Source organism: Urocampus carinirostris, chromosome 1, assembly GCF_059441175.1.
Source record: "Urocampus carinirostris isolate Australia breed hairy pipefish chromosome 1, RoL_Ucar_1.0, whole genome shotgun sequence".
Classification (NCBI taxonomy): Eukaryota; Metazoa; Chordata; class Actinopteri; order Syngnathiformes; family Syngnathidae; genus Urocampus; species Urocampus carinirostris.
Window position 1 is genome coordinate 71231125 of NC_142349.1, and position 20296 is coordinate 71251420.

General features: G+C 42.9%; 1 protein-coding gene across 1 annotated transcript in view; it reads left to right on the forward strand.

The window, feature by feature from the left end:
• The window catches only part of dlgap1a (discs, large (Drosophila) homolog-associated protein 1a), a 142294-nt gene that overhangs the window by 104507 nt on the left and 17491 nt on the right, over positions 1–20296 (forward strand). Inside the window, exons 6-11 of the mRNA XM_088350175.1 lie at positions 1507–1631; positions 1728–1853; positions 4434–4592; positions 4686–4768; positions 8231–8276; positions 17334–17615. Coding sequence (XP_088206301.1) covers positions 1507–1631; positions 1728–1853; positions 4434–4592; positions 4686–4768; positions 8231–8276; positions 17334–17615 — 821 coding nt within the window. The remainder of the gene's footprint in view (positions 1–1506; positions 1632–1727; positions 1854–4433; positions 4593–4685; positions 4769–8230; positions 8277–17333; positions 17616–20296) is intronic.

The window sequence follows — 20296 nt, forward strand, 5'->3', positions numbered from 1 at the left end:
TTTGACCCCGACCATGTTTTGATCTCCCGTCCCGGCTTACAACTCGTTTTTTGACCCCGACCACGTTTTGCTCTCCTGTCTCGTCTATCGACCTGTTTTTCCATCTGCGACACTACGATGTCCCACTCTGGAAGATCCACTTTCACATTCGGAACACATTCCGATTCTGTGAGCTGCTTGCTTCCCGCGTCCAGCGAGCACCGGATCACGGGCGCTGCCTTTCCTCTTCATCTCAATGAACTTGTGGTTCACGTTATGCATCTGGGTCTGTTGTAGAATAAACGTGGGCGTAAACGCCAACGGAATTGAGGAGGAAAAGACACAGAAAATTCCAAAGTTGCTGAGAAAGTTTTGATTTGGGACAGCTGGGCGGTTGTGAAACGGACAGAAAGTTGGCTGGGTCAAGACGTCTTCTCCAACTATCTTCGGGGAAGTCACGTAATTTTGGAGAATCGAAAGAGGACACACCACTCCTGGAAAAACAACACGTGATATTTCTGACGTGAAATTTCTGAACGGAGGGGATAAAAGCTGATGTCTCCGAGAGACGAATGATAAAACGCTGTGTTAACTCTTGTAACGAAATAAATGTTTTTCTCCCTTTCTGACATATTGCCTGCGTGTGTTTTGGGGCAAAGCCCATATACGTTCTGCTCTGAATGTCATGATTGCCTAAGTGAAGTCACCTGGGGCCAATCGTTTGGAGCGCGCTCTCTGATTGGCTAACGTTCTCCTCTTAAGCGGTCAGCGTCCAGAGAAAGACGTCAGACCGTACTTCTGTATTTCTGTGTGTTTCGCCACATTACCAAGTACCAAGGACTACTCTTGCTTGATTCCTGACTGCCTTCTGATTTTGACCTGTTTCCGTTCCACGTTTCGACCCGCTCTCCCGCCCTGGCCATCGACCTGCCCGCTAAGCTGTACCGATTCCACCTACCTGTCACAGAACTGCCATTCCGTCCGAAGCGGCTGATGACCGACAGACGCCGGCGTCCAAAGCCAGTTCCGACATCTCTTTCTAATAAAGATTCCTTTGAAACAAACGCAATTGGGTCCGAGATTCCGTCCTGGTTCATGACACCGAATGGTCCTAATTCCGATTCTGTACAGGCTTTGTAATCATACATTCTAGCTAAAGCAAATTTTATCATAATTTCATCCGTCCTAATTTAGGTTTAAGAATTGTTTGATTGGATTAAAAACACGGTTAGTATTAGAATATACCTTTAAACCTTACCTTTATCCTTGTTACAAAATGGGTTGAACATATTGTGACAACGGATTTGGACGTGGCACTCCAGTTTCACATTTACAGTGAGGATAGAAGAAAACAAAGAAGATAAAGGAACAAAGAAGATGTTTGTATTGTCCTTGTTGCAGGCTTTGTTTTTCTACAGAGGGTGGTGTATGAGGGGGTGAGAGACAGACAGGGGGGTACAGTTTTTTAAGTTTTTTTTTCTCAGAATATAATGGCTGAGACTTGATTATCATTTTTTCCAAATACAGTTTCATCCTGCATCACGACATATAAGAAAACTCCCCCACCCGTACCACCGAGAACCTCCACCTGCTCGACAGCCTCCAAGCCCTACATCTCCATCACGGCACAGAGCAGCACAGAGTCAGCGCAGGTAAGCCTCAGCGATCTCAGGATGAGCTGTCATGTTTCGTAGAGTTCCTCGGGGGATTTCTAGAAGAAGAAAAAAACATTTTTGTTAACCGACCAGGACGCTTACATGGAAGAAGAGGGACCAAGAGGCGACATGACCATCCAGTCTGGGCTCAGTAATTCGACCGAGAGTATTGACAGCATGAAGGCGTTGACTGCTGCCATCGAGGCTGCCAATGCACAGGTAGGTTGTGAAAAGGAATGATTTTTCTTCCTCCGGGTTGTGAGACTGGTAAAATAAGAGACCAATTCTTTTGATGTTTTTATTACAGAATATTCTGGGCTCAAATGAGATACAGAACAAAGCTGTTTGATTCACAAATGCACAGTCAGAATAGCTGACAATCCCTTTTATACTAGAAGGTGAGCTATGAAAAAAGTTTAGAGGTTGTGCAAAAATCCCTACTAAAACCCCAGTCCTGTCACATACCAGAAACGGAGACAGGACCCAGTAGCGTTCGTTTACTCAGTTTTATTAATAAAGACAGAGAGCAGTGCTTGCGTCCATGATCCAATGATCGACGGACAAGGGTAGCAAGTGGCTGGAAACACGGAAGTTTTTGGTCAAAGATCGACAGGAAATACAAGTCAAGGGACGGGAGATCAAGGGTGGTGTCAAGTTCAGAAACAAGGTCGGCAACGGGTGTCAGGCAGGTAGCGGGGCAAAACAGATCAGATAACAGGAAGGCAGAACGGGGCAGAGTCAGGTCCGGAAACAGGTTGGCAACGAGGATCAGGCAGAGAAAACAGGGCAGGAACAGAGTCTGAACGAGAGAGCTTGCCGAGCTGGGAGCAACGGTTCGCATGACGATCTGACAGGGATCTCTTGAAAGCCGGGGGTTTAAAATGAGTTCATCAGCCAATCAGCTCTCAGGGCTGTCTGGACCGTGTATGGCAAGTACTCAAAGACTGGAAGCCCAACTGCATACTAAAAACATCACTTAAAACACTGTAGAAATATATATATTAGCTATATTAGGATCAAACAGAGTTGCTGGATACAACCGGAATGTTTGATGTTTGATGCTCCAAATTAAGTTTTGTTGGTCTTTGACAATTCCAATAAATATTCTCATGTCATGATGAGTGACGTGAAGCACCTGTGCCCGCTCATTTGGCGCCAACTGCCTCGGACTCTGATTGGCTCCCTCTCACTATTTAAACCCACTCCTTTCTGTCACCTGTTGTCAGTCCGTCTGCGAACCTCAGTTTACTCTAGGCAAGCTTATCAACCCTGACTCACTCCTGTTTTGGCTCCCGTCTGTTTCCCGGCTTCGACCTGTTCTTTATCTTGACCACGTCTACTCTCCTCTCCTGGCTTTCGACTCGTTGCTGATCTCGACCACGTTTTTGCTCTCCCGTCCCGGCTACTGACCTGTTTTTTTTCCGCTGTCAACACCGCCACCGCTCGCCACGGAAGTCCCACTTCTGCATTCAGAGTGACCCGCTTCTCGCGTCCAGCAATCACCGGATCGTGGCCGCAACCCTTTACCTTTCTTCCCAATAATAATAATAATAATAATAATTTCCTTTGTATTGTCATTCTTTGTAACAATGTACACAGAACGAAATGTCGATACACCTGACCCGTTGTAGCGAGCCAATGCAGCCGCAGCCAACAGAGGGCGCCGCCATTTTACCAATTAGGTATGACTCGGCCGAGGCGCGAACCAGCGACCTCCCAGTCTCAAAGCGGGCACACTACCATCTAGGCTACTGAGCTCGTAATAAAACGCAACGCAATTGGGTTCTGTCTCCGTTCTGGTCCTGACACTTAAACTCAAATGAATGAATAACCAAGGAGAATGTTAATTACGACTAAATAAACAAAGCTATAAATGGCTGAACTAATAATAATAATAATACAGTAAAGAATCATACAATCATAACTATTGTTGGGAATTAACTATCAAAATGTACTGTTTACTAAATTGTTCGAATTAGTTATCTGACTCCATTAACCAACCACGACCTACATTCATCCAACAATTATGCACGCTCGTTTCTTGAGAGAAAAATGACCACGGGGGCGGATGTTTATTTTTCTTTGGCTCTATTGGCTCACGTCTCCCTGCAAGATGGCGTCTCGGCTCCTCCCATGGGCGTGCCAAGCAGTTCTTTGTGCGCCTTGAGGTCTGGCTCTCCCACAACAGCGCCTGTCGTTCTGCGTCAGCAAATCCACGAGTCCTGTTATCTAAATTTCCTAGTGTGCGGCACAGTTCTAAGGTCTTGGGAACCTCCTGTGTGGGTTCAAATCCAGCTACCGGACTTCCTGTGCGGAGTTTGTATGTTCTCCCCGTGCTTGCGTGGGTTTTCTCTGGGCACTCCGGTTTCCTCCCACATTCCAAAGACATGCATTTTAGGTGGATTGGCCGGTCCAAATTGTCTCTAGGTGTGAATGAGTGAGCGAGTTGTCTGTCCCTGTGTGCCCTGCGATGGCAACCAGTTCAGGGTGTCCCCTGCCCACTGCCCGAAGATAGCTGGGATGGGCTCCAGCCCCCCCGCGACCCTACTGAGGATAAGCGGTGCAGCTGATGAGATAGTATGCATTTCGAACAGCCTGCCCTGGCATTGAACTAAAGCCCAGTCAGTGAATATCTATTCCGTTAAACTCAACTTGTAGTCAATCGTATAAAATCCTTTACAGTCAAATGTATAAAATCCTTTTACTATAAATGCGGTGACACATTTCAATACTAGTTACTTACACATCAATGAATGTAGTTTTTCACCCTTTAGTAGTGACACTTTTCTAAAAATGCAGATACACGGACCAGCCAGTCAGCATGTCAGCAACAGCACTGTGACAATCAACGCCCCTGCACCTTCAGTCCTGAGTAGAGGTCTGATTGTTGATGATCCCCTCGATGAGTACAGGAAAGAAGCACTCAGAAAAGGCAAATGTCTCTCCATCGGCATCCAGGTACCGTAAATACATTAACGAGTATACAAAAAGCACACAGTATTCTGTTCAAAACCCGACTATTCGAGATTTCTTTGCATGGGCACTCTGCAGGTGGATGGACCGGAGGAAATTCTGGACCCGGAGGACCCATCCAAGTTCACCTCAGTCGGGGTACAAGTGGAGGATGATAGAAGGTGACGAATTAGGTTTTTGTTCTTGTTGTGTTTTCGTTTGATGAATGGTTATTAAAGCCCCAAGTGTGTATTATATAGCTAGCCCTAGAGGTGTCGAGATACTTACCGTAAATTCCGGACTATAAGCCACTACTTTTTCCCCAAACGTCCAACCCTGCGGCTTATTCAGTGATGCGGTCAATTTATGTCATTTTTCTAACAGCCGCCAGCGGCGCTCGAGTACGATAGGTAAGATTTAGACCGGTGGAATATATGCGCCGAGGAAGACTGCAACTTCTTAGCTTGTGCACGATTTAAATTAGCGTAGACATATCCTCACCATGTAAATTGCAATTAGAAAGGCACTTTCAAGATAAAAGCAATCGAGCAGTCGGATAGAGAAGGAAACAGAGCTACTGCACGTATACTTTACTTTGCGAGTGTGTTGCTGACGTGTTTTTGAATAAGAGCGTGGGACGACGTCTATATGAAAAAGTCTCTTTTCCATATTGGGTAAGACGACTTTGATCACGTCAGTTATAAGGAGGAAGATGAGGACGATTTACCTTGATTTCTACAAGTACTGTATATTTTTTTTAACAGACCCGGTTACTGTGATGGGAGCGTGTTCCTAGTAGCGTTTTGCTACCCTTCACAGGCACGGTTTGGGATGAAAGTTATAATATTATTATTAAAGCTTTGAAAACTCTCTCGGCGTACCGTCTTTCTTTGTAAATATGTCTAACCATGTATAATATGTATTTGCAACTGTATATTTTTGTAATGTATTTATTTTAGAGACTTATTCTGATATGTTTTCCACGGGCGAATCAAAAAGAAGGGGCGAAAACAACGGGGGCTGATGGGAAGTGGAGTAAAGGTGAGACGTGTTTGTGGACGCAGCGGACAATAGTGGATATATATTTTTCCCACCCTTACCTTTGGAAATATACATTTTTTTAATTGGATTATTTTCAACAGGACCCGGACTCTGCAGGTCTGCATTAAACCTTAAGTACCGGTATCATTTTCCCATCATTAAACGGGCTGTGGTTTTTGTACTGAGTACTTTATATACAGTTACAATCGCGGGACTCAAAGTTGGGTTTGGGTTAGTTTGGTGATTGTGTTACATGATTTAATGTGGGCGCATGCGGCTTATGTACAGGTGCGGCTTGTGTAAGTACAAAAGCAGTTATCCTCTTAAAATGTGGTGGGTGCGGCTTATAATCAGGTGCGCTCTATAGTCCGGAATTTGCGGTAATTAACAAAGACCTATCGTCCTACGAATGCCAGAAAGAAAATTTTGCAAAGTTAGCTTGTCCCGGAGTGCTTTTAGCACCGGTTTAACGACCACAGTGTGTCCTGCAAGTATTGGTAATTAGTCACGTGATCTTGTTGTATTCAACCTTGTTTTGCCAGCTTTACAACGTATAACGCTCTCGAGGCATCATGCACAAAACAGCACGGTCATTTTTTGCACAAAGCCTCATTTGTCTGTCCACGCTGGCTGGAAAGAAGATGTTTTCGCTCGAGGAGCCGTCATGATTCGTTCATTTATCGTGTTTTGTTTTGTTCATCGACAAATTCAAGCACTTTTTAAGGACTTTCAAAGCCAGTTTTCAAATTTCTCATGTCCCGTTAAAAGTCAAGTCATGTTTTTTTGTATAGCTCTTTATCACAAGTCTCAAAGGACTGCACATACCACAGATTATTACAGAATACAGACCAATGTTCCCTGTAATTTTCCACGGGTCTGAGCATTCACACAAAGTTGGTGAGCAACGCTTGAAACAACAGTGAGCAACAGCAATCCCTGGTGTGGCAACTATGTCATTATCTAACATGTCCAAAACTTGACATCAAGTTATATTTTGCTGAGTTTTCGGCAATGCAAAAAAATGAGTCGGTTGGACGATAAACAACTGTATTTAATCACATTTTTTAGTGGAAGTACAATGTTGGCAACAAGATTGAGGGCTGTTCACGTTCCACCGGATGCCAACGTTAGCATAGCGCTAAATGTCCTGCTCGCTGCTATCAATAAACAGCAGCTTGCACACCCCGACGGAGCTTTGATCGTCGCCGGCGACTTTGACCAGGCATGCTTAAGGACTGTACTTCCCAAATTCATTCAATACATAGACTGTGCAACCAGGGGGGAAAAACCCTGGACCGTGTGTACAGTAACATTAAACATGCGTACAGAGCTTCCCCTTCCCCCCACCTAGCTGGATCCGACCATCCCTGTCTGTCACTCACCCCCCTCATACACCCCCCTCCGGAGAAAAACAAAGCCTCCAACAAGGACAATACAAACATCTTCTTTGTTCCTTTATCTTCTTGGTTTTCGTCTATCCTCACTGTAAAATGTGAACCTGGAGTGCCACGTCCAATTTCTTTGTCACAATATGTTCAACCCATTTTGCAACAGTGATAATAAAGGTATATTGGAATCGTTCTAACAAGTAGTTTGGGTCTATATTTTTCATATTGGGCTTATAACTGTGACGTCATATTTGGCCGTTATCGGACCAACTACTGTCTGCCCCAAAATTATTGTGCATCCTTAGTTTGGATTGATTGAAGATGAATCATGCACTTGCACCCCTAAAAAAATATTCCAACTACCGTAAATTCCGGACTTTAGAGCACACCTGATTATAAGCCGCACCCACCACATTTTAAGAGGAAAACCGATTTTGCACTTACACAAGCCGCACCTGTATATAAGCCGCATGCGCCCACATTTAAACATGTAACACAAACACAAAATTAACCCAAACCCGACTTCAAGTCCCGCGATTGAAACTAAATGTCCTTCATTTAAGTCCACAGTCCAAAAATCACAACCGGCAAAATGAACGGAAAATGATACCGGTAATTAAGGTTTGATGCAGACCTGCAGAGTCCGGGTCCCGTTGAAAGTAATCCAAGGAAAAAAAGTGTATATTTCCAAAGCTAAGGGTGGGAAAAATATATCAGATGAACACATTTACTCACGCAACTCCTTTTCCTTTAATTAACTTTTTACCCCCTCTTCTTTCCTTGTTTGTCCCTCACCTTTAGCGGTCCCCACTTAAACTCGGCACCCCGCGTTTGTTCCGCCCCTCATTTTTCGTTCACCCGTGCAAAACAAATCAGAATAAGTGTCTAAAATAAATACAAATAAATACATTACAAAAATATACAGTTGCAAATACATATTATACATGGTTACACATATTTACAAAGAAAGACGGTACACCGAGAGAGTTTTCAAAGCTTTAATAATAATAATATAGCTTTGACAGGGCAGTTAATGGTAGCAACACTCGAGCGCCGCTAGCGGCCGTTAGAAAAATGACATAAATTGGCCGCATCACTGAATAAGCCGCAGGGTTGAAAGTTAGGGGAAAAAGTAGCGGCTTATAGTCCGGAATTTACGGTAATTGTTCTGCATGAACCACTAGTGATTAACTACTGTTTTGTTTTTTATCCAAGGTATCGCCGTTTTCAACGCTCCAACAGTGTGACAACAGCTGTTCAAGTAAGAGACGTTGCTTGTTAGTGTCACTTTCATCATGACGATCCACTCATACATTTGAAACAGGATATAATTATTTGGTGACCACACTTTGGGATATTTAACAGCAGTTGTATTGGGCTATTTAAACATAGAAATGTCATGATGACTGATGCCAGGCACCTGTGCCCGCTCCTTTGGCGCCAACTGCCTCGGACTCTGATTGGCTCCCTGTCACTATTTAAACCCTCGTCTATCTGTTTTCAGAGCAGACCGTATCTGGGCCTTGCCCCAAAATATACACAAAAGAGCAGAGAGTTGACGGAGAGGGAGACGTCGTTTATTAACATTCGTCAGCGTTTAAACAGCGTTCTCATTCGTCTAGGCGTCAATCAGCTTTTTTATACCCTCTGGAGCAGAAACATCACGTCAGAAATATCACAATTTGCTTAGTGCGTCCTCTCCCGATGACGTGCTTGTTTTTCTCAAAGTGCGTGCTGTCCGTTTTGGGCTGTATTGTTATTCTCTCAATGACATGTGTTTTTCTAAATCAAGCCGAGTGTTATTGCTTCGCTGACACTTGTTTTTTTAAACCTGGAATTTCCTGTCCAAACAAATATGTCCTCATTCTGTCGATAAGCTCTGACTTCACCATTCCACGACACTGTCACCTGTGGTCAGTCCGTCTGCGAACCTCAGTTTACTCTAGGCAAGCTTTTGTCAGTATCTGTAGGTGGTATTGGGGGACATTACATCACAAACCTCCGTTTGGCTGATGATATTGCGGGATTGGGAGGAGACGAACAGGAACATAGAGATCTGGTCAATCACCTGGACAGGGCATCAACCCATTATGGAAATAACAAAAACAATGACCAACAATCCCCAAAGTATCACCACAAACATCACCATGAACCACAAAGAGCTAGAACCTGTCACCAGATTTGAACATCTTGGAGCTGTCATATCAGAAGAAAGGTCAGAACCAGAAATCATGACCAGGATAGCTCACGGCCGCACTTAAGACTCAAACCCATCTGGAGGGACAAGAACATAGCAGTGAAATCAGAGATCAGACTCTACACTTGCGAGACATGGACTTTCACAGCAAAACTGGCAAAGAAATCCAGGCCTTGGAGATGCGATCCCACAGGAAACCTCTAGGCATCAGCTACTTAGCCCATGTGCCAAAGAAATGTGCGCAACACCATTAGAGGGCACATTGGACCCTACAAAGAACTGTTGTCAACCGTGCGCAGACAGAAACTTTATTGGTACTGTCGCGTAACAAGATCATCAGGACTGGCCAAGATCATTCTCCAGGGCACAGTCCAAGTTGGCAGGAGGAGAGTATAGGAGAGTAGACGTAGTCAGGGACAAAAGAGGTCGTAGGCCGGGACAGGAGAGCAGACGTGGTCAGGAGCAAAACAGGCCGTAGCCGGAGACAGACAGGAGCAAAAACGGGACAGGTGGGAGTCAGGGTCAAAAAAGGCTTGCCTAGTATACACTGAGGTAGGCAGATGGACTGACAGGACTGGGTTCATTTAGTGACAGGACTGGGTTCATTTAGTGACAAGGAGCCAATCAGAAAAGAACTGGACTGGACTGGTGCCAACTTTGCCAGGACCCAAAAACAGGCCAGAGACTGTCAACAGTGGAGAAGGTTGTCCAGAGTAGCGTCCTCTTTGGTACCCAGACGACCCATGCGGTTAAGGGATCCGGAACCGTAATCTGTAGCACTCCACCAGGTTTTCGTGCATGACCTCCATGGGATTTCTTTACACAACACAGTGCCCTTTAGGGACCTTGCAGTCTTTCATTGGTCTATCTTTGTCCATCTTGGAGGGACAGTTTTAGCCTTTCGCCCACTTGAATGTATATTTCATAATCTGCGGTGAATGTTTCTCAGATTTTTCACTTAAATATGTGTTCCACGATTAATAATACATAAAGGGCACTTACGTTTCACCGTGCGATGCAATGTGGTCTCCAAGAAAACCCAGGCTTCATGTATTTATGGTCAGTAAGAGCTTGAAGTTTTGAGCTTTCCAACAAAATCTGTAGAGCTGTAAAAAAACAAGACTTTAAGGTAGAGCGCTCGTCTTGGGATCAAGAAGGTCACAGGTTCGATTCCCTGCTCCTCAATTCAAGTCACATTTATTTATATAGCCCTTAATCACAAAAATGTCTCAAAGGACTGCACAGGATTACGATGACACAATTACTACAGACTAATATGACATCATCCCCTGATCTAAAACCGACATGAGGGCAAGGAAAAACTCAAAAACCTCAACATGAGGAAAATGATGAAACTTTGATAAGAGGCAGTCTCCAAGGGCTGCACAGACTTCATACTATTGTAAACAACAGACTATCATGACACCATCCCCTGATCTAAAACCGACATGCGGGCAAGGAACAACTCAAAACCTCAGTGTGAGGATAAGAGAAACCTTGAGAAAGGACCTCACAAGTGGTATCCCCCTTTCAGGATGACCAGGGTAAATTACATTTAGCATTACAGTACACAAACATAGTAAACACGAGGTAACATGTTGAAAATTTGTCCGGAAAGTGCATGACAGCAGCGACGCCCCCAGCCTGTAAACTAGTCCAGAAAGTCTATGACGGCCACGACGCAGCTTCCCATCTTTGCCAGCTGGTCCATGCAGGCGTTCACATGCTTCGGGTCAAACGCTGACTCATCTCAAATCGTCCTTCTCCTTCGTATCACCACCAGGCAGGCAGTCAAAAAAAGACAGGACAATACAGAATATATGAGGTGGGCATCAATCATAAGCTTTGGAACAGAAGTGTGTCTTAAGCCTCCTCTGTGTTATATGTCGATGGGCAAGACACTGAATCCCTAATGCCCCCAATAAGCAGGTAGGCGCCTTGCATGGCTGAACCCCGATTGGTGTGTGAATGTGTGTGTAAATGGGTAAGTGTGAAGCACATTGTAAAGCGCTTTGGGAGGTCTTCATTGACTTGAAAAGCGCTACAGAAATGCAGACCATTTACCATTTAGCATCTTGATTATCCTCAAAATGTTTGGAGGCTGACTCCCTTTCGATGTGTGAGTGTGTGTGTGAATGGGTAAGTGTAAGGCACATTGTAAAGCGCTTTGGGAGGTCTTCATTGACTTGAAAAGCGCTATAGAAATGCAGACCATTTACCATTTAGCATCTTGATTATCCTCAAAATGTTTGGAGGCTGACTCCCGATCGGTGTGTGAGTGTGTGTGTGAATGGGTAAGTGTGGAGCACATTGTAAAGCGCTTTGGGAGGTCTTCATTGACTTGAAAAGCGCTATAGAAATGCAGACCATTTACCATTTAGCATCTTGATTATCCTCAAAATGTTTGGAGGCTGACTCCCTTTCGATGTGTGAGTGTGTGTGTGAATGGGTAAGTGTAAGGCACATTGTAAAGCGCTTTGGGAGGTCTTCATTGACTTGAAAAGCGCTATAGAAATGCAGACCATTTACCATTTAGCATCTTGATTATCCTCAAAATGTTTGGAGGCTGACTCCCGGTTGGTGTGTAAGTGTGTGTGTGAATGGGTAAGTGTGAAGCACATTGTAAAGCGCTTTGGGACGTTTTCATTGACTTGAAAAGTGCTACAGAAATGCAGACTATTCACCATTTAGCATCTTGATTATCCTCAAAATGTTTGGAGGCTGACTCCCGATTGGTGTGTAAGTGTGTGTGTGAATGGGTAAGTGTGAAGCACATTGTAAAGCGCTTTGGGAGGTCTTCATTGACTTGAAAAGCGCTATAGAAATGCAGACCATTTTACCATTCACCTCTTTACTCTTGATTTTGTGGTTGTTTTCATACCCCCAAAAAATCCCATAATGCATCACCAGCAAACCAAATCATAGCAAAAGGTTGTTCTGTCCATTTCTTTATGGTGCTGGCTTTATTTACCTAGCCCGGATGAACAAATTGATGATAATCAGAGCTAAATAGCTGAAAGTGGATAATTTAAGATAATCAAAACAGCCCTGCAGTGCTTTACTGTGAAGGCCAAACACTGTCAATTTGCACATTAGTGTGTTGTGGGAAAATTACTGTCACGTAATTGGTCTAAATGTGATTGTTTATGTATAAACGCGGCAGGCATGTGTGGTGTGCTTCGTGTCTGCTGAGGCACAGTCAGATTTTAAAAATAAGGGAACTTACTGTCAAGACCAGAACGGAAACAGGACCCAATTAGTGTTTGCCATAAGTTCTATTGAAGGAAAGAGGAAGGGCTGCGCCCACGATCCGGTGTTCCCTTGACGCGGGAAGCAAGTCGCTCTCGTACTCGGATTGCGATCCGAACACGGAAGTGGATCTTCCGTAGCGAGCGATGGCGGTGTCAGGGACAGAAAAACTGGTCGGTAGCCGGGACTGGGAGAGCAAGGCTTGGTCGGGGTCAGAAACGAGTCGTGAGCCAGAAGGGGAGAGTAGACGTAGTCGGGGACAAAAGGGGTCGTAAGCCGGGACGGGAGAGCAGACATGGTCAGGAGTAAAACAGGCCGTAGCCGGAGACAGACGGGAGCAAAAACGGCACAGGTGGGAGTCAGGGTTAAAAAAGGCTTGCCTAGTATACACTGAGGTTTGCAGATGGACTGACAACAGGAAACAGACAGGACTTGGTTCAATTAGTGACAAGGAGCCAATCAGAACCCGAGGCAGTTGGCGCCAAATGAGCGGGCTCAGGTGAGTCACATCAGTAATCACGACACAGTACAGCTTATTCCTTATTTGATTAATAACATTAATAATAATACCAATTATTATTATTATTCAATTTATTTGGTCCCGTTAGGGAAATTTAGTTTCACCGACTGTACCAGTGTGGTACAGTCAGTGCTGTCGCAGCAGAGCGTGCGCCAAATGATCTATTTACAGAACTTGGTACTCCCATCGTAGTACTGACCAGAAACAGAAACTTAAAATATTGTCTTACCTTTACTTAAGGTTTTTTTTTCCCTGTTTGACACGCAGTTCTCTTATCGCACCTCCTGGGGGCGATAGTGTCATGAACTAGAACAGGATCAGGACCCAAACGCGTGACGTTTCTCACACAAGCCTTATATTTTACGGGAAATGCAGAGTCGTGCATGACTGCAGCAGCAGTCTGGCGTGAAATAATAGGAAGCCAGAGATCAACGAGATCGATACCAATTGCCCGAGATAGATAGGGGTCGATACCGGACAGGACGGGACAGACAGGGACGGATAATGAAACAGGATATCGAAAATAAACAGGAAAAACTAGATGGGAACGAAAACTGGAGAGAATAATAAACGGGACAAAAACAGACGGGAACAAAACTGGAAACCGATATTAAATAGGACAACAATAAACGGGAACAGTGCCGGACAGGGAATACCAACTGGAAACAGGGCCGAGTCAAAACCCACGTCTTGCGGGGCAGAGGTTCGTTGACGGGCTGACAAAGGAAGAATGAGAGCACTGAGCTTAAATAGACGGAAAGCCAATCTGTCAATGAGCCGCAGCTGGCGCCACATGGGCGGGGGCACACCCTCACCTGCCTCCCCTGGCTACACGTCATTGAGATGCAGTCACCTTTCCTCCATTCCAATGAGTAAATGTTTTTTTTAACAATCCCAGTATATTAGCAACCAATTTACAGTAATCCCTCCCAATAATGTGGTTCACATTTCACGGATTTTTCTCATGCATTTAGTTCTGAATTCTGATTGGCTTAACAGTCTCTAGGTATTGGGAAAACATCAATAAATGCTTACTGCATACCTGTCTGTCAGGAGACCGGACCAGAACGGATGCAGGAGGCAGGAAGGATGAACTTATTCGCGTTAACGATCAGTACTTTTATTTGGCAAAATAAAAGTCGTCCAACACTCAGGGACAAAACAAAACAAAAACAGGCTTACAGGCAAACAGGAACTAAGACTAGGGATACTCACAAAACAGGCTTTTACTCAAAACGTGCAAACACAGGTTTCCTCCGAATCAAACAAAGCAGAGCAGAACAGAACAGAAAATGCAATGAACCAGCAACCCGCAATACCCACAACCCACCCTTAAGAAGCCCACATGCGAATTAGACGATCTGCACCAGCCGGTGCCCAGGGGGCGGGGCCAGCCGGTCGCCACGGCGACCATGCTGGACATGACACTGTTTTACCCGTGTTTTATACGTTTTTTGATCATTTCGAATTGTGTACACCTTATGACAATTTTTGCAAGGGAAATTTTGTTTTTTTTATCTATACTGATCACGTGAATATTTTGACATTGTTTGATCTCGTCTTGTAAATTGTTCTAAAGTTTGACTCCACACACAGACGCACACATACTTTTCCTGGTGGTTCTCACCATTGGGATTTTGAATTTACTAGTTATAACTTCCCTCTTTCCGAGTGAATAATTTTTGGAGGTTTTCTGGCACTATGTTTTTGTTGACCTTAAATAGCAGTTGTGCAGTGAAATATTTTACTCAATCATCCAATTTTCATAATTTGGACTGCAGGAATAAAATATTAGTAGGATAACGATATCCTATCCTGTGTATGGTTCTAATTGCACGTTTTGGGAGGATAAAAAGGGGCTGTGGGGCAATGTTCCCTGTCATTTTCCTTACGGGTCTGAGCGTTCATACAAAGTCGGTGAGCAGCGCTTGAAACAACAGTGAGCAACCATAATCCCTAGTGTGGCAACTAAGTCATTATCAAACATGTCCAAAACTTGACATCAAGTTACATTTTGCTGAGTTTCCGGCAATGCAGAATTATTTTTCTCTTTTGAATGAATTGACTCATGTATTATTGCAAATTTTGTGCAAACGTCATTTGTTTTTACAACAATTCTTTCACAAGATTTCCATTTCTTTTTTTTCCTGATATATTTTGTCGCATAATATTAACATTTTTGGGGGCTTATTGAGTCGGTTGTAAGATACAAAACTGTACTTAATCACATTTTTTAGTGGAAGTACAATGTTGGCAACAAGATTCACTTGATATGATTTTTTTTTTTTTCAAGATGGTGGCGCGTCTATACGCTGCGGCTTCACGTGTCACTCCAGTAAATCTTTTTACTTTAAGTAATGATATGATATTGATATAATCTTATCTTCTCTGTTCCTTTATCTTCTTGGCTCATACCTCACTGTGAATGTGTAAAACTAGAGTGTCATGCCCAATTTCGTTGTCACAATATGTTAACCCATTATGTAACAATGACAATAAAGGTATATTCTATTCTATTCTATTCTAATGGGAAATTATCTGAAGGCAACACAAACTTTTTCTTCTTTTTTCCGTGTTTTTTTTCTACTTTTTTTTTAATTCCTTTAAAAAGAATCTCATTGTGTTTATTTTTTCCGAGCTGTTTTTTTTTCTTTTTGTTTTGTCTTTATTCTTTTTTCCTACATTTCTTTCTTTTCTGGCTTTTTTTCTAAATTGTTCCTTCTTTTTTCTCTTCCTTTTTTTCTTTTCTCAGCTTTTCACTACTTTTTCTTTTTTTCTTTTTTGTTGTATTCCCCCCTTCCTTTAAGTCATTTTGTGGATAATTTTACATAATATTTGGTCATGTTGGGATGAAAGAAGCAAAAACAACCCGAGAAGCCGTTTAGCACCCGAAAGAGCCGGTTCCTTTTAGTGAGCCGAGCCGAAGAAGCCGGTTCCCCGACAAACTAACTTTACTCAACTTCGTTCTCCTTTGACTCGACTTCAAAATACGGCATTTAGGACACAACATCAGGGGAATTTTTACCTTCATGCACTGTAACTTTGACATGAGTCGCTTCTTAATTAGTAATTTTGAGCCCTGATTTTTGTGCGCTGGCTAGATTTTCTTGTGCGCTGAGAAAGTGCCAGCAGTGCGCAGTTAGAAGGAACACTGGTGTAGGGTACTTTTGTAACTATTGCCCCAGACTCCTGCACAATTAATTTACAGGAAGTCTGGATCCGGCCCCGGAGCCAAACAGAATTTGACATCGTTGGTCTATAATATATGAGGTACTATTTGCATCCTGTAGTACAGGGGTGTCATACTCATTTTAACTCGGGGGCCACACAATAGAACAAACATTCTGTCGGGGGCCGGACTAGTAGATTAAAAAGAAAAAAAAAAGAGAGTTAAAGAAATAAGAGAAAGAGGGAGGGAAAAGGAGAGAGGGCGGGACAAAAAAAATAAAAATAGGGAGAGGGAGAGAGCGTGAGAAACAAAAGATAAAAAGTCGTGAGAGAGGGGGGAAAAGAAAGGGAGAGGAAGAAAGAAATCCGAAGAGAAATAGAAAGACGGAAGGAGAGAAAAGAGAAAAGAAAGCGCCAAGGGTATGGAGAGAGAAAGAGAAAAGAGAGAAAAGGAAAGAAGGAAGTTAGAGCAAAAGAAGTTAAAAAGACACAGAGAGAGAAAGAGACAAAGAGCAACAAAGGAAGAGAAAAAGAGAGACACAGAGAGTGAAAGAGACAGAGACAGAGAGTGGGAACAAAGGGGTGGAAAAGAGAGAGAGAGAAAAAAAAACATAATACAAGTACAGTGTCTTTGTTCGAGGCACCTGGCTTTGGCAACATCAAGTTGACATATTTCAACCTGCAGCTCGTTTTTCTCTTGCGCTTCTCTGAGTGTTGTCTCGCGGGCCGGATTCAATCCCTCAGCGGGCCTGATCTGGCCTGCGGGCCACCTGTTTGACACCTGTGCTGTAGTAAAATGAAATAATATGAACTGCATTTATAGAATAGAATAGAATATACCTTTATTGTCATTGTTACAAAATGGGTTAACATATTGTGACAACAAAATTTCTATAGCGCTTTTCAAGTCAATGACTTCCCAAAGCGCTTTACAATGTGCTCCACATTTCCCAATAGCGGCCTTGCAGCCATGTAAGGCGCTAACCTGCTTATTGGGGGTATTAGGGGTTCAGTGTCTTACCCAAGGACACTTCGACATGTAACACGGACGAGCCGGGATTCGAACTGGGATCCCTTGATTCCAAGACGAGCGCTCTACCTCCTGAGCTACTGCCGCCCCAATACTATTATCACCCTGTAGTAAAATACATTGAATAACGTTGGAATTTCTGTGCCTCGACCAGGCAGATTTGGACATGCCGGGCCTGCTCGACACTCCCTTGGACTCTTCGGACACGGATCTGGAAGTTTTGTCCTCGGGTGTCCTTTCTCGTCAATACTCCCGCGATGCTGCCACCTCTACTGTCAGCATCCAGGGCTCAGGGAACCACTACCACGCCTGTGCCTCTGACGAATATGAGGATGTGGGATTCGACCCTTCCATTCTCCCTCCTCCGGACCCTTGGATAGATAGTGTCAGTGATGAGCCACCTGACCTCAGTTTCACCAGTTCGGCCATCTTTGACGTAAGTCGAAAATGACTGTGTTCTCCATACCATAAAGTGCACTGGATTGTAACGTGTACCTCCAAAAAGTCTTTAATCATACAGTTTTTCACAAATAAGGCGCACCAAACTATAAGGTCCATGAAATTATAACTATGGTAAGAGATACCGGGGTTATTTGTGTGTAACCGGTGCACAATTTGTATACTTATGGTCCATCCAAATGTGAATTTCACTCCGGGGATGAATAAAGTATCTATCTATCTATCCATCTATCTCTATCTCTATCCATCTCTCTCTCTTGCTCTCTCTCTATCTATCTTGCTGTATATCTCTTTCTCTATCTATCTCTCTATATCTCTCAATCTATCTCCCTCTAACTCTATCTCTCTCTCTCTACCTATATCTATCTGTATCTATCTATCTTTACCTCTCTCTACCTCTCTCTATATCTCTCTCTATCTCTCTCCACCTATATATCTCTCTCTCTAACTCTCTCTATCTTTCTCTACCTATATCTATCTTTCTCTACCTCTCTCTATCTCTCTCTATCTCTTGCTGCCTATATCTATCCCTTTCTATCTCTCTCTACCTATATGTATCTCTGTCTATCTCTCTCCAACTCTCTCTACCTATATCTATCTCTCTATCTCTACCTATATCTATCCTTCTCTATCTCTCTCTACCTATATCTATCTCCTTCTACCCATCTCTACCTATCTCTATCTATCTCTCTCTCTTGCTTTCTCTCTCTCTTTGTATCTCTCTGTATATATCTCTCTCTATCTATCTCTCTATATCTCTCAATCCATCTCTCGCTATCTCTCTATCTATCTCTCTCTACATATATCCATCTCCCTCTAACTCTCTCTATCTCTCTCTACCTATATCTACCTCTCTCTATATCTCTCTATCTCTCTCCACCTATATCTATCTCTCTCTAACTCTCTCTATCTTTCTCTACCTATATCTATCTCTCTCTACCTCTCTCTATCTCTCTCTATCTCTTGCTGCCTATATCTATCCCTCTCTATCTCTCTCTGCCTATATGTATCTCTGTCTATCTCTCTCTAACTCTCTCTACCTATATATACCTCTCTCTATCTCTCTCCAACTCTCTCTACCTATATCTATCTCTCTATCTCTACCTATATCTATCCTTCTCTATCTCTCTCTACCTATATCTATCTCCTTCTACCCATCTCTACCTATCTCTATCTATCTCTCTCTCTTGCTCTCTCTCTCTCTATGTATCTCTCTGTATATCTCTCTCTCTATCTATCTCTCTATATCTCTCAATCCATCTCTCGCTATCTCTCTATCTATCTATCTCTACATATATCTATCTCCCTCTAACTCTCTCTTTTTCTCTCTACCTATATCTACCTCTCTCTATATCTCTCTATCTCTCTCCACCTATATCTATCTCTCTCTATCTTTCTCTACCTATACTTATCTCACTCTACCTCTCTCTATCTCTCTCTATCTCTTGCTGCCTATATCTATCCCTCTCTATCTCTCTCTGCCTATATGTATGTCTGTCTATCTCTCTCTAACTCTCTACCTATATATATATATCTCTATCTCTCTCCAACTCTCTACCTATATATATATATATATATATATATATATATATATATATATATATATATATATATATATATATATATATATATATATATATATATATCTCCAACTCTCTACCTATATCTATCTCTCTCTATCTCTACCTATATCTATCCCTCTCTATCTCTCTCTACCTATATCTATCTCCTTCTACCCATCTCTACCTATCTCTATCTCTATCTCTACCTATCTCTACTTATCTCTATCTCTAGCTATCTACTAGAACAGCATTTTGCTAAGAGGATCAAAACCCCAATACATATCTGTCAGGGTGATACGACACACTCTTCTGTTCAACAGCAGGGCCCGACAGCTTTCGCTGGTTTACCCCTGCCGCATCATACAGGTGCCCTGCCCATTCCTTAGAACGCGTTCAAACATCCTACTATCCTTTTACAACACCTCTCCACTCATTCGTATCACCAACAACAGCTCTAGCTTCCATTATATTTAGACCTCTTTCCTGCAGTGCACTCATAACACCATCCATCCATGTCAATCGCGGCCTTCCTCTTTTATAATAACTGATATTGGTAATTGCCAATCCCTAAAAAATAATGAGTAGATAATAAATCCTGTCCAAAATGAAAAAAACAAAATAAAAGACTTGTTCCAGCATAAATTTGTCATTAAAATGACAGTCCAGAACCATAAATCTGAGGTATGAGCAGGGTTGGGTAGGGTTACTTTAACTGGATTACTTTCAATGACTTTTGGATTACTCCAATACCAAATATGCTAATAAAAGACAAAATAAACTAAATATGAATAAAATGACTACATTTTGTGCAGCCTTGGGGAGTAACGGAATACACGTAACGGCAAAAATGATGTTGGCAAGCTGTCTGGATTTATTTTCATTTTGTTTCTGTCGCGTTTTATGTTCGTTTTGCCGGAGATCAAAGAGATCAAAGCCAGGGGAGAAAGCTTACCACGTGTTGTGAGTCATCATTTTATTCATATTTAGTTTCTTTTGTCTTTTATTAGCATATTTGGTATTGGAGTCATCCAAAAGTCATTGAAAGTAATCAAGTTAAAGTAACCCTACCCAACCCTGGTTGCATTTTGTGTTAGTT